The following is an 18,103-nucleotide window of genomic DNA, read 5'->3' as shown; positions in this document are numbered from 1 at the left end:
CAGTGTTTCAGATCGGCCAGGAATTACATGTTACCTGGTGTTTCTAAGTGCTGGTTCTAAAGTACACTTACTGGCAGGGTTTATGGAAGGCTGGAGATGCTGGTATTAAAGGGGATAAGTTGCTAGAATAACTAGTGGGTTCCATTCGTTGTCTAGTTATCTGCTTAAGTGGTCGGGCTTCAGCATCTCCTCTCGCTGTTAAAAAATTAATCTGAGCTGTAAGGGCTGAGATCACTGTTTTTAATGAGTTGACCTCAGTCCTTAGATCTGCTATAATCCTGGAGATATCCTGGCCCTTCAAAGCTGGCTCGTCTAAAATAACCTCACCCCGACTAATAGCTGATGATCTTACTTCAGCCTCAGTTACCAGCCCCTTTTTAGTGCAATCAGGCAGCTCATCCAATCCCTTCTCCCTGTGAAGTACAAGTCATACGCTGGAGCGGAGAAAACCTATTCGATAAAACAAGGTCAGTATCAACATCGATATCGGCTATAGTCCCATCACCATCAATAGAAGACAATGTTTAAAGCCTTGCCTCCACTACATCAGTGACAAATGCCAGTTTGGGCACTATGGGTTGACTGGGGGAAGGAGCTTTGGCGCTGCGTGTATTGGGCTTACTAAACATTAGTGGGATACATTTTTGAAGATTACGGTTTGGGCTATTAGAAGAGGCAGGTGTGATGGGAGGGTCGGGAAAATCCATTGAGGCTGTGAGAGTACCTGTAACTAAGATTTCCTCACATTCGCCTAAAAGATCGTCTTTGCGATCAAGAACGCAGTTGCTCCCTGCAGACTTAGGTGCCTGCTTAGTTTTCCTAGGCTTTAGCCGAGCCCCCCCATTTTCCCCCCACCCTCACAATCAATCAATTTCCTTTTCCCCATTAGAGTACTTGATGCCTGGTTTATACAAATATTATTATTGCAACACGTATGGTGTAGTACGTGTATTCCTACAACAATTCTAACAAAATTCTAGCACTAAATACCCTACCACACTTTGACCCTAGATTCCAATAGGGATTATCAATAGGAGCCCAGCAGTAAAACCTTAATTACACCTAGATAATAATGTTTCCCCGATAGGGTGATATAAATGAAGGCAGATACGTAGCAGGAAGGCTCAATTTCAAATTAACCAGATAGGGACGCCAAAGTGTGAAAAAGTTAATCAAATATAAGTCTGAGAAATTGCTAAAACTCAGTTTTTATCTTCAGAAATAAAAAACAAGATATGGCATTTTCCGCGAGTTCCACTGCTGCAATCGGGCATTTGCCAACACGCTGCATTGTGGGATCTGCAGTACGGACATTGAACTGTGGAGACACTTTACCAGGTGAGCCCTTCATCACATGATAGGAGGGGCCTATTTCAGAAACCTACCAATGCACTCGCTATTGGAACTGAGGCATTTGAAGAAGGCGTCAAGCCGAAACCGGTCATGCCGTTTGTTCTACAATAAACAGCTAAAACCCTCCCCTGGTGTTCTCTGCTCTTCTCTGCAAGGAGGGAGGTGTGGCATATGTGGCACGCAGCTCATGGTGCGCAACAGAGTGATCCTTTCGTGAAGTGGTCTCGAGTTCATGGGCATCATGGAACTTTGTTTCGTTTTGAGCCGAGGGATCAGATGCTCGAGGCCCGCCATGCCCATCCACTGAAAACTGTGAGACTGTCGTCATTGGGTGGCCCAGGATTGCTTGGGGAGACGCTTGGAATTTGCCATACGTCTCCTGTCTTGGCTACAGTGTGAACTGTCTGGTCGAAAGTTGGGGACCCGAGGCTGTTTGGCCCAGCATTTTCCGCGAGTTCCACTGCTGCAACCGGGCATTTGCCATCACGCTGCATTGTGGGATCTGCAGTCCGGACATTGAACTGTGGAGACACTTTACCAGCAAAGAGGTTCTTGGTGAGCCCTTCATCACATGATAGGAGGGGCCTATATCAGAAACCTACCAGTGCACTCGCTATTTCTACAATAAACAGCTAAAACCCTCCCCTGGTGTCCTCTGCTCTTCTCTGCAAGGAGGGCGGTGTGCGGCATATATATATATATATATATATATATATATATATATATATATATATATATATATATATATATTTGCCGTTGAGGGGTTCTTGAGACATTTACAGGCCACAAGGCAAAAGGCAGCGTGGTTTAAAAAAATATCACCTGAACCCTGAGATGGCAATATACGACCATATGTAGGTATTTCTCTCTATTTTTACATGATTTATTGATTGATTTTAGAGCTTTTTAGATACATTTCGAGCATTTGAACGCCATGTTTAGTATTCATTGTGAACTTAAAAACTTAAGATGTGTCTGTCAGTGTTTTGAGAAATGTGTGTTTTTGTAAAGGATGTTGTGCTAATATTTGTAAGAAAATTGTATTATAAAATGTGCCTTTTTTTTGTAGTACACTGACACTAGAGAGTAGGTTTCAAGAAAACGTATAACGAAAGAAAATAAATTACTATGTGGGACAATGTAAGTTTTTGCTGACAGGATTCTGTGTTTAGAATGTTTATTTTCACATACAGGTAAGGATTCATTGGTAGATGCGTGCATCAAAGATTGGCCAGTGAGGGTGAGCTTGTCAGGTGTGCTGAATAAGGGTCTATCTAATTGATTACTTTTTGTATACTTTAGTGAATAATCGTCTTTAAGCACCACTACCATTGTGAAAGTGTTTTTGTCCAGCAATGAAAGAGACAACATACTGGGCGTGGTAGATTGTTTTGTTTTCAGTGGCAAATGCATTCATGTCAAACTCTTAAAAGGTGCCGTTTTTTGATGTTCGAAATATAAGATTCAAACAATAAATACAAGTTTAAATCATGTAAAGAAACATTTCAACCTAGATAGATAGATAGATAGATAGATAGATAGATAGATAGATAGATAGATAGATAGATAGATAGATAGATAGACCAGAACTGCTTCCTAATATTTCCAAGAGATTATTAAAGCTAACGGAGATAACATTACAATTTTTGCAAGGAATATAGCGGATTTTACAAAAATTGTTATTCAAATACTAGCTCCGTGCCCACCCATAATAAAAAAGCTGCTATTCTTACATGAAAATGATAGCAGTCAGTCAGTCAGAGTATGCTTTATTCGAATTTCATTCATAAAAGCAAAAACAAAATACAATAAAACAAATATAAATACATACATTTTAAAACAAGATTAAACTTCAATCATTGGCATCAATTGCAAAGCACACTTCAAGAAGAAGAGAATTTTTAACTAAGATTATTAATCCTATATGCGTGTACTGTTCAACTTGTATTAATAAGAAAAAGATGATTAAAAAGCATGAGTTAAAATAGTTATAAAATGGCAGATAAAAACACGAAGATAAAACATAACAGAGAATAGTCAAATAGCTAGCAGTCTCTGCAATAATTAGGAGAGTAGTTAAGTACCTAGCAATCTCCTTCTAATTGACCACGCCCAACCTAAGTACTTTGCGGTGGCTACTGAGACCCATGTCAAAGTGCTAATGCATATAATACGCAGGGCCACAGTACTGCTATCTGTCCCAAAATGTTTGCACATTGGGGACAACCAAATGCGCCTTGGTACCGCATAGGGTTTACAAGAGAATAAAAAATGGCCGATGGTTTCTTTAGTAATACCACAAACAGGGCAGGTGTCACAGGATCCACCATTCCACTTAGCTGTCAGAAATTTAAGGGGGAGTGCACCTGCTCGAAGTTGGAAGAGGAGCTTCCTATCTCCAGGCCTGGTAATAGTGTCCCAGTACGATTCTAAGCAGGGATACATTTTTGCCTCCAAAAATTCACCAGACATTGAACCAGCACTAGAGCTTCTCCAATGTCGGGAGGCAACCATCTCCCAGTAAGCACTCTTTAAAATGCTTTTGGAAGGGAAGATTGCTCTCGTAGGGTCTTCCCAAAGTGGGGACATACCAAGCTCGATAAGGGATGTCTTTAATGATTTGAGCCATCCAATTTTGTGGTATACATCAGAACTCATAATGTCTAAAAAACCCTCGGCATAATGTTTAAGTGCAGCAGTGGTCCACAACCTATGCCAATAAATAATCGGACGTAACTTAACTAAATCTGTGACTGCTCTTCTACCCAAATCATATTTTAGGGGCAATAGTGGGGTGCTTTTAGGAACACCGGTTATAGCCCTGAGAAATTTATTCTCCGAGGTTTGAAGTGCTGCCACCTTTTCAAAACCCCAAAGCTCGGCGCCGTATAGCGCAGAGCCTATAGCCTTTGCTTCATAAATCTGCAGGATTTTCTGTGCTCTGCGCAGATAGCACCAGACAATTGCCTATGCCTAAGTGTTGCAAGATCAATATGGTGCCGCCAGGTCTTCTCTTTAGATATATGTATACCTAGGTATGTAAAGGTTTTCACTACCTCTAGCGGACGATTGCTCAAAGTAATTTTAGATTTAAAACTTCGATGGGGGTTAAAAATCATAAGCTTAGTTTTGGCAGTGTTAACCTCTAAGCCATACTCCCCGCAAAATTGATCAAAAATAGACAAGGCATGCTGTAGACCACTAGGAGTTTTCGATAAGATGAGCGTGTCATCTGCAAACATTAAAATAGGGATTTTAGTCCCTGCTAAAAAAGGGGCATCCACTTGGGCTGAGAGCATGCGGCCCACAACATCATTGATATATAATGTAAAAAGCACAGGAGCCATCGAACAACCCTGACGAACTCCCCTTTCAACTGGAAAGTCCGCAGTTACCGAACCCATCCCCCCCCCATTGGATTCTAGCATAATTGGATTCGTGAAGTCTCATTATGAGGGATAATAAATCATTTGGGAGTCCCTGTTTCTTAAGTACCGACCATAACGTAGAACGAGGGACAAGGCCGAAAGCGGCCCTTAGATCAACAAAAGCCGCATACAGACTTCCCTCGCCCAGCAATACGGTTTTCCACTGTAGCAGTGTGAATCGGAAAACCTGATCGACTGTACTGGTGGAGCGACGGAAACCTGCCTGGAAGGGTGAAAGAGCATTAAACTCCTCCGCCCAATCCAGAAGCCTATTGACGATGACTCGTCCCACAACTTTTTGTATAGTGTCTATAAGACTTATTGGCCTATAGTTACCTGGCTTGGACCTGTCGCCTTTTTTAAAGATAGGAATGATTACTGCGCCTTGCCAGGAGGTGGGTACCGGTGCGCCCAAAGCAATGGCATTCAAGAGTAGGTGGATGTACTTACTCCAGCGTTCTTTATCATTAATAAATAAATCCGCTGGCACTCCATCAAGACCAGGGGCACGCCCACTTGCCACTGAACCAAGGGCCGTCATGATCTCAGAGACACTAAAAAAAGTACCCTGGAATTGTTCTACTCTAGTTTCTGGCCCCAAGCTAATACTATTTGGGTTGGCATACTGTGCTCTAAAGAATGTCACCCATTCTTCCTCAGGCACATTGTTATATGGGGTTTCTGGGAAACCAGATTTTCCCCACCTGACAATGTGCCAGAACGACCTGGAGTCCCGTTTGTTACTGGCTACCAGCAACTCAGACCAATGGTGTTCGTCCCATGCTTTCTTAGCCTTTGATATGCTAGTTTTATAGTCCCTTCTAGCTGATTGAATTACTAGGGGTTTACCACCTTTAATAACATTACCCAAGGCTAGACGTGCTTCTCTACATTGTTTGTTATACCACTTGGCGGGCTTAAAGATTCTAGCTCCGTTATTTTTTGCAGGTTTGAGGAAATAATCTTTAATTGTAGAAAAAAGGGTATTATGTATTCCTTCTACCTTATCTAAACCGGTGTCAAGTGAGTTAGAGAGCTCAATTGCCAGCATTGCTTGATCAACCTGGTCAGATATATCAGCAATAACTTGACAATTAGTTGCTATCTTTTCCCACTTTAACCTACGTAGATCATTAGTTGGAACAATCAGGGGAGGAACCGGCTCAGAAAAACCAGCAAGCCGGTTGGTAGGGGACCACCACTTATGTGTGATGCACAAAGGATTATGGTCACTCTCAATTCTCCCAACAACCTCCATGTCGCATGTTGAGGACCACAAACTAAGACTACATAAAACGTAGTCAATTCGACTACTGTAACGCCCATTGTCGAATGTGTTGGCTCCATTCCTGTCACTATTAGACCTTCCATTCAGAGCTCTTAAGCCCTTCTCATAGCAGATGGAATTTAGGGCTATGACATCACTGGTCCAGCGCACAACCAGTTTGAGCTCTAGTTTAGGGACTCCCCATTGACAATCCTCTTCCTCCCCAAAAAGATTGTCTTCATTGATCAGTGGCTCAAACGTTCTGTTAAAATCGCCTGCAATGACAATGTTATTGTTTGGAGAGTGGGTGTCAAGAAGGCGGCTCAAGACTGCTAGAGTCTCTAAGCTCCCCCCCCTATTGCTCCGGACATAAATATTATAGATATCCAGCGTACCTAAATTTTCTAGGTTCACTTTAATTAGTTGGATATCTCGATTATTAGTTTCTACAACTTTAATAGTTAATTTTAGAGTTTGGCGGACCCATATAGTTAGTCCCCCCCATTGGTCTTCCTCTCGGTCCTTTTAGTGCAGGCACCGAATAATTCAGGTATCCCTGCACAAAAAGAGGTTCACAAAGCCAAGTCTCCTGGAATATGCACAAGTCATAACGATTAACAAAAACTACCCAATCCTCAGAATCCATTTTAGAGGATAAACCAGCAATGTTCCAGGAGAATAGGTTCCCCATGATAGTCTTGATACCAACCAAGCTGTCAACAGGTGGTAAAAATTCTGTGGCAGGGGGATAGCCATTAAAGGTATCTAAACTTGCTTGTAATACTGGCTTACTTGGGTCGCTAGAAGCTAGAAGTGTGTCGGAGGGTGACTGTTCAAGGCCCAAAAGGGGAGCTTTAGGGCTATCAAGTCAGTCCACATCCTCGAGACTTGCTAGTGCCTCATAACGATTTCTGAGCGGGATAGGAGGGTTGAATTGGTTAAGAAGTGGAGCCTCAAAGTTAATATTGGGAACTATCTCACTTCTTGGATAGAAAAAAGTCAGTTCCCAAGTAGTAATAAAAGATCTCGTGTAATTTATATGCCAATTAAGAATGTGACTGACAGCTCTAGGGTCCCTGAAGTTAATTAAAATAATATCTCCATCTATCTTTTTTTGTATATTTCCCAGCCAGGGTAAGCGCCGTACATGAAGAATATCCCCATTGATATATGATGGAAGAGGGCGGTTCTGGGCAAGCCAGTGAATCACCTTGTTCTTTAGCTGAGAATATCCCTCTGTTGTGCCATTTTTTAGGGTAGGAACACCCGCAAGAACTACCACAAGGGGACAGCTTCTGGTGGCAGGTTAATAGAGGAAGATCGATGTGGTTTAATAATAGGAGCTGGCTTATAACCTTTCGTGTCAATCATTGGGCCATTTTGCGGCAAAACATTATCTCCCAAGTAATCACTGGTATTAATCGAGGTAGTGGGTTGCATTATATTGCTATCTGCATTTATGCAGGTTATCTTGCTGGTACTCGGCTGAGTTTGGAATGTGGTCTCCGGAAGTGGAGCAGTATAAGGTGTTTCAACAGAACCTGACCCAGCAGAAGGTACTGTGTGCGATGTACAAGAACCCACAATTAATTCCATTTTACTATTCATTAAGAGTTCCACTTTCTCCAGCCTTTTTTCAATTGCTTTTAAGCTATCAACGACAGGTAACAACAGGGATTTCAATAACTGATCTATATTACCCATTAACTCTTTAACATTTATGTTATTTGAGAGACAGGATGTAAGCTTACCAGGAGAAGATAAATTAACTGCACAATGAGTAGGATCTTTATCAATGAGTGCCATACCAGAATTGCGGCTACGTTTTGTCTTTCTATTCTTTGACAGATCAGGATCTATCTTTCTCCGCTTGTTAGGCAGAGGACCCATTGGTTTAAATTGCCTGGATGGATTAGCCTTGTGGGATGGGTTCTTACTGGCTTGTGGTGACCCATTAAAAACTGCTTGCTCTGCAGTTTGGCTCGGGGATGTATGTGAAACAGTTGGGGATAAATCAATCAATGTCTCAACAACACATACATTTTGGGGTTGTACGATTGAATCATTTTTACCAGAAGGGAGTGGAGTATCTTTAGGAGAATACCCACTCACAACTGGAGTAGTTACCATATGCTGTGGGCTCATGAGTGAAGGCGTACTTTTAATCAATTCAATAGAATTACGACGCCTCACTCTTAATTCAGCAAGTGTTGCCTCACGATCTGAGCCCGTGGGAACTTTCAATAAATAACCATCAAGTGTACCCCTGTTAGCGCAGTCAGCCATGTCGATATAACTTATTTAAAAACACCACTATGTGGACATATGCAACTATAAAGAAAAGGATAAATCTCAGTCCCAAAAATGTCATACAAGACGAAAAAGTTTGTGAACAGTACCAGCAAATGTTAAGGGGGTGAGCTCGGCCCGGCCTCCTTCGGCTCCTGAGGGCTACAGAGGGCCCGCCCTTGTCCCGGGCTTCTCCCGGCGCCGCCCGTGCGCGTCCCGCGAGGCGGGAATCAGGGCCGTCTCTTATGCGCCTCCTGGCGCGAAATACGGCATCGGCGGCAACTTCCTGGTGCTAGGGGCTCTGGGTAATGTAGTCCAGTGTCCGCTCCGCGGCCGCTGTTGGTGTAGAGGCGGCAGCAGGAGACCGGACAAACAGGGACCCAAACACTATGCCAGGAGGAAGGTCAGATAAACACCACCACGGCCAAAGGGTGAGAGAAACTGCCCACTCAGCCGAAATCAGGGCCGTCTCTTATGCGCCTCCTGGCGCGAAATACGGCGTCGGCGGCGACTTCCTGGTGCTGGGGGCTCTGGGTAATGTAGTCCAGTGTCCGCTACGCGGCCGCTGTTGGTGTAGAGGCGGCAGCAGGAGACCGGACAAACAGGGACCCAAACACTATGCCAGGAGGAAGGTCAGATGAACACCACCACGGCCGAAGGGTGAGAGAAACTCATGTATACACCGATCATCTCTCTACTTTAAATTCACCTCTCTCCTCCATTCTCTAATCTTTCATCCCTTCCTTGGCAAAGGGAGGAATGCCTATTCTGATGGGAGCTCATTCCCTTCAATTTGTTGTTTGTGTTGCAGAATACTCTGCTGATCCTTAACTGCCTACTTATTGAACTTTTAAGAGCTCATCTCATTGCTGTTTATCATGTAGATGCAGCAATCAGGCCGTGAGAGGGCCCCACAGGCAAAGCCGATAAAACATAGAATGAAAGAAAAAACATTGGCAGGGCCAATAGGTCTAGCTTTGCCAATGCTGATTTGTAAAGTATTGTTTTTAAAGACAATAAACCAAAAACCTGGAGGAAAAATATCTTGAAATTATACATTGAATACAATATTTTCAATCTTTCTATGTAGCATGGCATGATTTATTTATACTGTTCACTCGGGAAACTCTGAACATAATTTAAAATAATATGGAAGAGTCAAAATGTAAGGAAAGTGCTTGCCAAGTCCTAATATACTTTACACAGGACTCTGAACTGAAACAATTGCTCCAGCTAATTAGTCTTCTGCAGTAGCCTAGGCAGTGGATTTATGAGCCTCCTTTTCATTTCATTTCCAGTCATGCTAAGGACACCTCGTGCCTCTATTGGCAGCTGATTTAGTGAAGCAGCCGGCCCCTTTTCCAGCAATATGTATGCCCCTGATTTTGCTTTCATTAAATTTTTAGAAAGCAGGAGATAAAACAAAAACAATCCTTAAAGTCTGCACTTTAGAAATACCCATGAAAAAATATACCTTTTGTAGACAACCTTGGAGAGAGAGATAAGAATCAATACTGAGAGGGCAGAGGGTGGCACTGAGACAGGAAGAAGGAGAACTTGAGAGAACAAGCAAAAAAACACTTGCACTCCCATGAATGTTCCTTGATGTGACCTGTGGAAGGATACTAGTCATCCAATTAAAACGGTGGTAAAACAAGCTGAGCTCCAGGTGAGGGACAAGAAGAGGAAGGTAAGCCATCAAATAAGTAGCGGGCAAATGGCATTGCCAAGAAAGTGAACTAATGGTAAGCAGTGGGTTGAACCAAATCCCACTCTAAGAATTGGTGTTGTACGCAATAGATCTTCAGTAACAGATAGCGCACTGTTGTCTGCAGATGAGACCAACATAAATGAATGCGAAGGCTTGCTTGATATCTGTCAATCTCTTGACTTAAATTTCATGTCATGTGAAGTCTTTAAGAAGGTAATCCCATTATGGTGAATACAAAATTGGCCACAGGTGTAGCTTGGTGAGTTACTTCAAGTCTCAGAATTCTATGGCAGTGGACTTCAAACTTTTTAATGCCACCCCCACCCCTCCCCCCTCCCCCCGTGAAAAAATCATCAGGCTCCCTCAGAATGTTTCACAATTATTACATTAAATTGGCATTGTTTAAATATGTCTAGACTTATTTACCCATTGTAGCAAAGTTTGGTTTCCATTTTAAAAATGCAATCAAATGCTTGATTGCCATACATACTATTCTGGTCAGCCATGGCTTACTAACGTGTACAAGTATGCACAGTGTGATTATTAGAAGAAGTGGTGGTGGGGGGTTTTGAAGAATATTTGGAGTCCCTTCCCTTTTGACACATACTACCAGCTAGGATATAAATGACAAAAAACCAAAGCAGTGTTATCATGATAATGCTTCTTTTGACCGGGCACCCCCCCCACACCATATCTCACCGCCCCCCAGGAGCACTTGAGGCCTCCCTAGGGGGGCCGCTCCCCAGTTTGAAGCCCAGTGCCCTATAGGATGCTGTCATAATGACTGGATGTTATCAGTTATATCATCAATGATGTCATTTGAGATGGCATCAGTGATGTCATCACTGATTCCATTTAACCTGTCATGAGTATGTAATATGTGAGGTGCAAGTTATAGGCTTGTGAATTGCAGTGATTTGGGGGTTTTTAAATGTTAGTTTTATATCAGGTCAGTACCTAATTATAATGTCACTTTAATCTTTGTTTTTTTTTTCCTCGGTGAATTGGAGTTTTTGTTAACCTAAGCTAAGATCTTATTACCACACTAGACTGTAACATTCCTTTAACCTTTGCTTTTTGCAGGAAATTTCAGTTTTAAAATAAATATAAGCTAAGATCTTATTACCACATTTAACTATAAGGTCACTTTGTTTTTTTTCCTGTGCCCTGTGCAGCTGGGTTTGGCCGCAAGGCCTGGCCCCAGACCCGGCCCTGCTCCCTTACCGTGCTGCATGCACCCAATTCCCCACTGTGCACAGCCTTCAGACATGTGCAATGTGGGGTTAGCCGCAGGAATTGTGAGCTCCAACTATTGTGGACCCAAACCCACATTTTCTTTCCCTTTTTTAAAATGTTTTTTGGCTACCGTGTTACTTAGGTGGCACCCACCGCACAAGTTTCAAACCCATGGCAACGCGGTACGATGAAGTTTGCACGATGCCACATTACCATAGGAGTGAAGCTTGAGCGGTGGCTCCCCTGGAAATACTATGGTACCTCACAAGAGGGCCACTCTGGCTCCCACAGGATTGCCACAGTACCATGGCCTGAATTTAAAAATAGAATTGTACATTTTGGCCCCTCGGGGTGGGCCCCGCAGAGTACCTCCCACCCCTCAAATGCCTGGTGTTAGACCTGGCTCCTTGGCGTGAGTCTCCCTTCCACTTTTTGTGCCTCATGTGTTTTGCTGGTGTTAGCTGCTCAGAGCACTGTGCCACTGCCAACCAGTGCCACAGTGCAAGTGCTCCCTATTTAAAATGTATATGTTGGTTGGATTCCATGATTGGCTTATTTGGTTTACCGTCAGACCCCAGTAAAGTGCACCAGGAGTGCCCAGGGCTTGTAAATGCAAATGCCGCTGGTGGGCTTGCAGCACTGGTTGTGCCACCCACAGACGCGGCCTGGTAAAATATGTCTAAGGTCTGCCATTGCAGAACCTGCGTGCAGTCTGGTACTGTCATGCTGACTGGCAAGTGCACCCACTTGCCAGTCCCTAAACCTTCCCTTAACTTCATGTTAGTCACCCCTATGGTAGGCCCAAGGGCAGGGTGCATTGTAAGCATAAGGTAGGACAAGCCCTGATGTGTGTGGCATGTCCTAATAGTGAATTACAGCCATTTTCGTGTTTCACTATTGTAAGGCTACCCTGTTCTCATAGGCCAGAATGGGCTGTTAGAATTGTTACATCCTATGATCCTAACAGACCCAGGGAACATGGTAGAAAATCGAGTTTAGTATGCCTGAACTCAGAATAATAAAATACATCTTTTAGCAAAGTTTATTTTAATGTTCTGTGTTTGCAAATGCCACTTTTAGAAAGTTGGCATTTGCTTGCCTAACCATTTCAGCCCGACTCTGCGCTGATGTGTATCTGCTGTCTGGCTTGTGTGAGTGACAGGGCTGGGGAATCCCAGAGGGGCAGGGCTAGGTAGCCTGGTGGTGAATAGAGAGATTGACATATAGATGGGTGGGAGGAGTACACCTGGACTCTGAATAGGGCTGTGCTCTGCCACCACAATGCTGGCTCCACCCCCTGTGGAGCGTCTGATGACTCTGCCCTGCACACTGAAAGAAGAAGCCTGCATCATGTCAACAAAGTGCTCAGAAACCGGACCGAACTAGGCAAGGGCCCCCCTGGCCTGCAAGAACAAAAGAAATGGCGTATAAATGTAGGAGCCCTGCTCCTAAGAGATTAGATCCTGCTTGACAAGAAGAACCTCTGCCTGAGGAGAAGGAACTGGGAAAGCTGTAAGGAGGAGTACTGTCCCTGACCTGGGGGACTGGCCTGCAGTGGTTGCCTTGCTGCTGAAGGAGAGGAGAAAGACTACAAAGAAACTTTGCTTCAACTTGTGCTTAAAGATCTCCAAGGGCTTGTGAGTGAGCTTGCCCCCTGACTGAAGTCCCAGGACCAGTGGACTTCATCCGCCTCGCAATCCGCTGCTAGAAATGCTGTTTTTAGCATTTGCCGAGGCCGAGAGCTGTGTACGCTTCGTACCGCCAAATCGTATCCAGCAACGCACCGTACCCGTCTGCCTGCCTCGAACAACGCGTCCTACGACCCGTAAATCGCACCGTGACTGGCTGACTTCGCCGTGTACAACGCTGCGCGTCATCGAGCTATCTTGGTTGGTGCGAACCGCACCCTGCCGCTGAAGTTAAGGCTGCCGCTCGCATCGAAGGGGAAGAAAGTACTCACCATACGTACGCCCCGCACTGCAGCCAAAGACTGAGAGCCGCTCCCGCAGTACGGCCCGTACGCCGCAACGAACAAAAGCACCGTACAATGTCCCGTCCCCTCAAGCAACACGACTCAGGGCCCCAACGAGCCGTAAGCTTGCACCTCGAAAGGAGGACATCGCAGCGTATAACGCTTTGCTTTTACCGCAGCGTCCGTGACGAACTCTCCAAAACTAAGGTACTGTGTACGTTCGCACCGTAGGGTGTACGCTTCGCACCGGAGCGTCCGCAGTGCTTATAGACTCCTTCTGTAGGCCAGTTCATCCCCGTACGGGCCGAAGCAAGAAGAACGAAGCGCACAGAACTTTTAAAGCACGCTGTAACAAAGAACTGCTTATTGCTAATGGTACAGTGGGCCTTTTTGTCGTTATTTGGTCTTGTGCTAAGCCTTATATAACATACTTATTTTTGATAATCCCAGTGTGGAGTCCATTTGTGGTGTTGTCTCTGAGTTACTGTATGTGGTCACAAATGCTTAACATATAACGCTCTGAGATAAGCCTTGTCTGCTCGTGCCAAGCTACCTAGAGGGTGAGCGGGGGTTATTTTAAGAGTGTAACCCCTTACCCTGACTAGAGGAGAGGGTCCCTGCTTGTCACAAGTACCTACCTGTGCCAACCAGAGATCCCCAATTCTAACACCTGGGGTTTAGGGTGCCTCTGCTCTGCCCCCTTACACTGTATAAACAGTACTTTTTAAGAGCTTGGAAATTTCATCATGATTTGTCAACACATTTTTAAAGTTGTCTGCTTAAATTACAATCTTGCTTATTTGATTTTAGCAGCGACGTTTAATCTGACAAGTCAGCACCAGCAATGCAACCATAAATAAGGGCAGAAAGTCTGTGATTTATTTCTATTACAATCATAAGAAACTAATTGGTTCTTGCATCAATAGTAAGATGAGAATTTATTGATCTTGATAGCTGTCAAAATGAAGGCATGGCAAGATGAACTCTGTCTTGCAGTGCTTGTGTCAATGTCTTATGCAGTTCCTTTTTTAACATCAACTGTAAATGTAGTGTTCAATTGTTTCAGAACTGGAACTTGTAGCATCCATACCCTTTGGGGAACAGGACCTAGTGGGAAACACCAACCTAGACAGCACAAGGAGAGGAAGGCGGCACCGAGGATCCCCTCAGAGTTCTCTCCAGGAATGCAGTCTGTGCGGCAAGACGTTCAGTAGTGCGAGTTCCCTCAGTAAGCATTATGTGACCCACAGCCAGGAACGCAAGCACATTTGCAAGATATGCACCAAGGCATTCAAACGTCAGGACCACCTGTAAGTATTAGAGTGATTAATCATTCTGGCTCTTCACCATTGTCATTAACATTTACAAATGTACTTGGAAACATTTTATAGAGATAAAACATACTTTTATGTTTCAGCTCACTTTCTCTTAACTGATTTGATTTGATTTCACCTCACCCCGAAAGAGTGGCAATACATTTTTGTGTATTGTAAAAAGGAAACCTTTGTTAATATTACATGATTCAGCTAGGACCCTAAAGCATAGTTTACATAGACGGTCATTCATTGCAAAACTTTATGATACTTTGCTGTTTTCATGAAAGAAGATTCAAATTTAGTGCGGTGAGTGAGCTGCCTGGCAGGTAGGTGGACGTTCTGGCCTCCGCCCCTCTGGCAGAGAAAATTTCACCCCATTTGAAGTTCCCTGCCTTCTTGGCTACAATCCCAATTTCACCAGTGCATCTGCCAATGCACTGGATGTAATATCAGAGCTGAATGTCACGTAGGTACCATGATTGCCTGCTTGGCATTCATTTCTAGCGCTGCCTAGGAGGGGACCTCTTGTAATCGATTCGGTTTTGAGGCCAAAAACGTCGCATTGTATTTCTTTCAATGGCAATGCGTGCACGTTCGGCGATTCCCTTGCGGCATTTTATGTACATTGTGGAAGTCATTCACTGAACCTTGTGATTGGACATTCATGTGATATACGTCAAATCCGTAATTGTCTTTCAACACTTAAAGAAGTGTCTTATTTTGTAAGAGGCTCTGCAAAAAGGATGGCTGTCCTAAAGGCGAAATTTGCTACTTTGCCAGATACAAAAAAGAAACTGTTAAATGGTTTATGTGAGAAACGGTGGGTTGGAAGGAATGCATCGGTTGTTCGTTTTGTTGATATGTACCCATCTGTGGTTGACTCTTTGCTTGAGATCTCGGACTGGCAAGATCACAATGCCCCTTCCAAGGTTGAGCAGTTTCTCGCAGCTGTTCAGTCCCATAACTGCATTGTTGCTTTACACAACCTGGCGCGATTTCTGGGCTACTGCTTCCTGTTTCAGCTGCACTACAAAATCTTAATACAGATATGTTGGAGTGCATAGGACAGATTGAAAAAGTCAAGCAGGTGATTCAAGAAAGCAGAGACAAAGCTGAAAAAGCATTTAATGAGATTTTCGTTAAAGCCCAAAGCACAGCAGGGGAACCTCTGACAATGCCACACCATACTGGCAGGCAGACACAACGGGCCAATTACAAGACTAGTGATCCTGAAGCTTACTATAGGATTTCAATATTTTTACCATTTCTAGACAATTTATTGTATGAATTGTCAGAAAGATTCAGCCAGCATGTGAAAAAGGCCTGTACAATGCAGTATCTGGTACCAAGATTTGTCACCCAAGAGTCTTTTGAAAATTTGAAGGATGCTCTTGACATATATGAGGACGATTTACATGGTTAACACGAGGGGATCTCAAAAATGAATATGACATATGGGTAATGACATGGCTGAAGGTACCTATTGAAGAAAGGCCAGGGAATATAATGGATACCTTAACTCATGCTCACATTGACTTCTATCCCAACATATACTGCCTGCTAAAATTATTTGCCACTTTGCCAGTGACAACCCCATCCCCAGAAAGGTACTTCAATTGTCTTCGCAGACTGAAAACCTATCTTCAGTCAACAATGGGGCAAGAACGACTCTCTGGACTTGCAATGATAAACATTTCACGAGCACATTGTCCTCCTATAGAAGCAATTGTTGATGAACTGGCGAAAAAGGGTCGTCGCCTTGAAATGGCATTGTGAAAATTGGTAATATTGTGTTCCTAAAGTGCTATGTAGTAAAATATATTAAATTGGCCTTTTAATTCAGTACATTCTGTTCATTTTTCATAAGACAATAGCATATAAATGCATCAAATTAACAAAAATGTGTGCTCTAATTGTTGTCCAGTTTCAAATGCAGAATTAACCACATTTTTTCACAGCTTGACCTCAGCATTAAACGATCTTGATTATCTGCCATTTTAGCCCCGCCTCTATTGATTAACATTAGCCACGCCCCTTCATTTGCCATGTTAGCCCCCCCCCCTGAAATTAAGACCTAGTTGCACCCCTGATGTACACAGAGTTCCAGGGTGCCATTGGCAATATTGCAAAAGATTGAGGCCTTTCAAGAGGCCATTTTACAAATGTTTGGCTCCCTCTGGCACACCTTTGGGCGCCACAGATCCACAGAGGCCTCCATTCGAGTGATCACCGGCATGTCCGTCATCTGTGTTGTCTGTGCCTCCAGAACCCACATCAGGTTCCACTCAAACCCCTGAACCGACTTCCAGTCTGGCACTAAGATCCACACCTGTCCGTCTGACATCGACATCGGTACTGCCACTGTTTGTGCCAGAGTGTGACTTTATTTCTATCTTTCTCTCTGACCCTGAGCCGAATGCATCTCAGCCTTGACCGAGGTCGCGTCTCGACACTGTACTGACGCACCCTGCCCCAGTCCATTCATATTCAGATAGAACCATGAGTTTTTCTCAGTCGCATGCTAGCACTTGGTATGGACTCTGACCAGAACCATCCTTCCTTTGGGGTTGGTAATAGTGATGATATGGTGTATTTTCTCCAACATTATGAGGATGACAATTTATATCTGGAATTATAAGATACCAGTGAGTTGGACACTTCTTCGGACACTGGGTTGTGCCCCCCCCCCCGCCTCCCTCAGACCACTGGCGGAATTGAGTGCTATCTTCATCATAGTGATAAGACGCACAGCAGCTCTTCTAGACTTGTAATTGCAAACTATGGAGATCAAAACCAATGTTTTAACTGGGGTTTTGCAACCTATTAAAGGCCCTGACTGACATCCTCATGGGCACCTAGTCTAATACCTGTTCCTGCCTTCTGGTAAATTAGCAGTTTGCCAGATGCCACAGACTGGCACCAAGTGATCCTGATTTTGTGATACAGTGCCCTACTGCAGATAGTTTGGTGGTTCAAGCTTCCACCTGTAGGATGAACCCCAACTTTTTCCTCATGACTTCCATGGACAGAGATTTTAAATGACTTGAGACCTTTGGGAAGTGAATGCTTTCCTCAGCCAGCCTGGCCTTCCAGTTGGTCAATGCCAGCTACTTGTTTAAGAGGTGTACCCATGCTTTGTGGGACATGGTTGGTGAGACCTTGCCTGTATTGCTTGAGCAAGTTAGAGCAGTTTGGCTCAAACAATCCCAGATGGTCAGTATGCTGCTGAGTACATTATCTGCTCTGGACTGGACACTACTGGCTTCCTAGGCAGACAGTTGGCATCAGTATGATGGTCCAGTAGCACGTTTGGTTGCAATCCAAGGACATGCAGGCCCTTTAATGGACATACCATTTGATGGTCCTGTTCTCTTATGCGAGAAGGGCAATTTGGAATTGGAACACTTTGAAGAAAGCCTGCCGTATGGCATGTTCCCTTGTGCTTTCTAACTCCAGATAAAGTATCCCTATCATTGTTGCGCCATTGGAGGCTGTTCTAGGGTATGGCCCCACCCTTGGGCCCACTGCAGC

The 18,103-nt window shown here is 44.0% G+C and overlaps 1 protein-coding gene across 1 annotated transcript in view; it reads left to right on the top strand.

The window, feature by feature from the left end:
- ZNF541 (zinc finger protein 541) overlaps nucleotides 1-18,103 on the top strand; it is a 1,112,036-nt gene that overhangs the window by 283,722 nt on the left and 810,211 nt on the right. Inside the window, exon 3 of the mRNA XM_085627847.1 lies at nucleotides 14,323-14,566. Within this exon, the coding sequence (XP_085483973.1) occupies nucleotides 14,323-14,566 (244 nt within the window). The remainder of the gene's footprint in view (nucleotides 1-14,322; nucleotides 14,567-18,103) is intronic.

The sequence above is a fragment of the Triturus cristatus genome, chromosome 9 (assembly GCF_964204655.1).
Source record: "Triturus cristatus chromosome 9, aTriCri1.1, whole genome shotgun sequence".
NCBI classification, from domain to species: domain Eukaryota; kingdom Metazoa; phylum Chordata; class Amphibia; order Caudata; family Salamandridae; genus Triturus; species Triturus cristatus.
The sequence above is the reverse complement of the archived record's forward strand: the minus strand, read 5'-3'. Positions and strand labels throughout refer to the sequence as shown.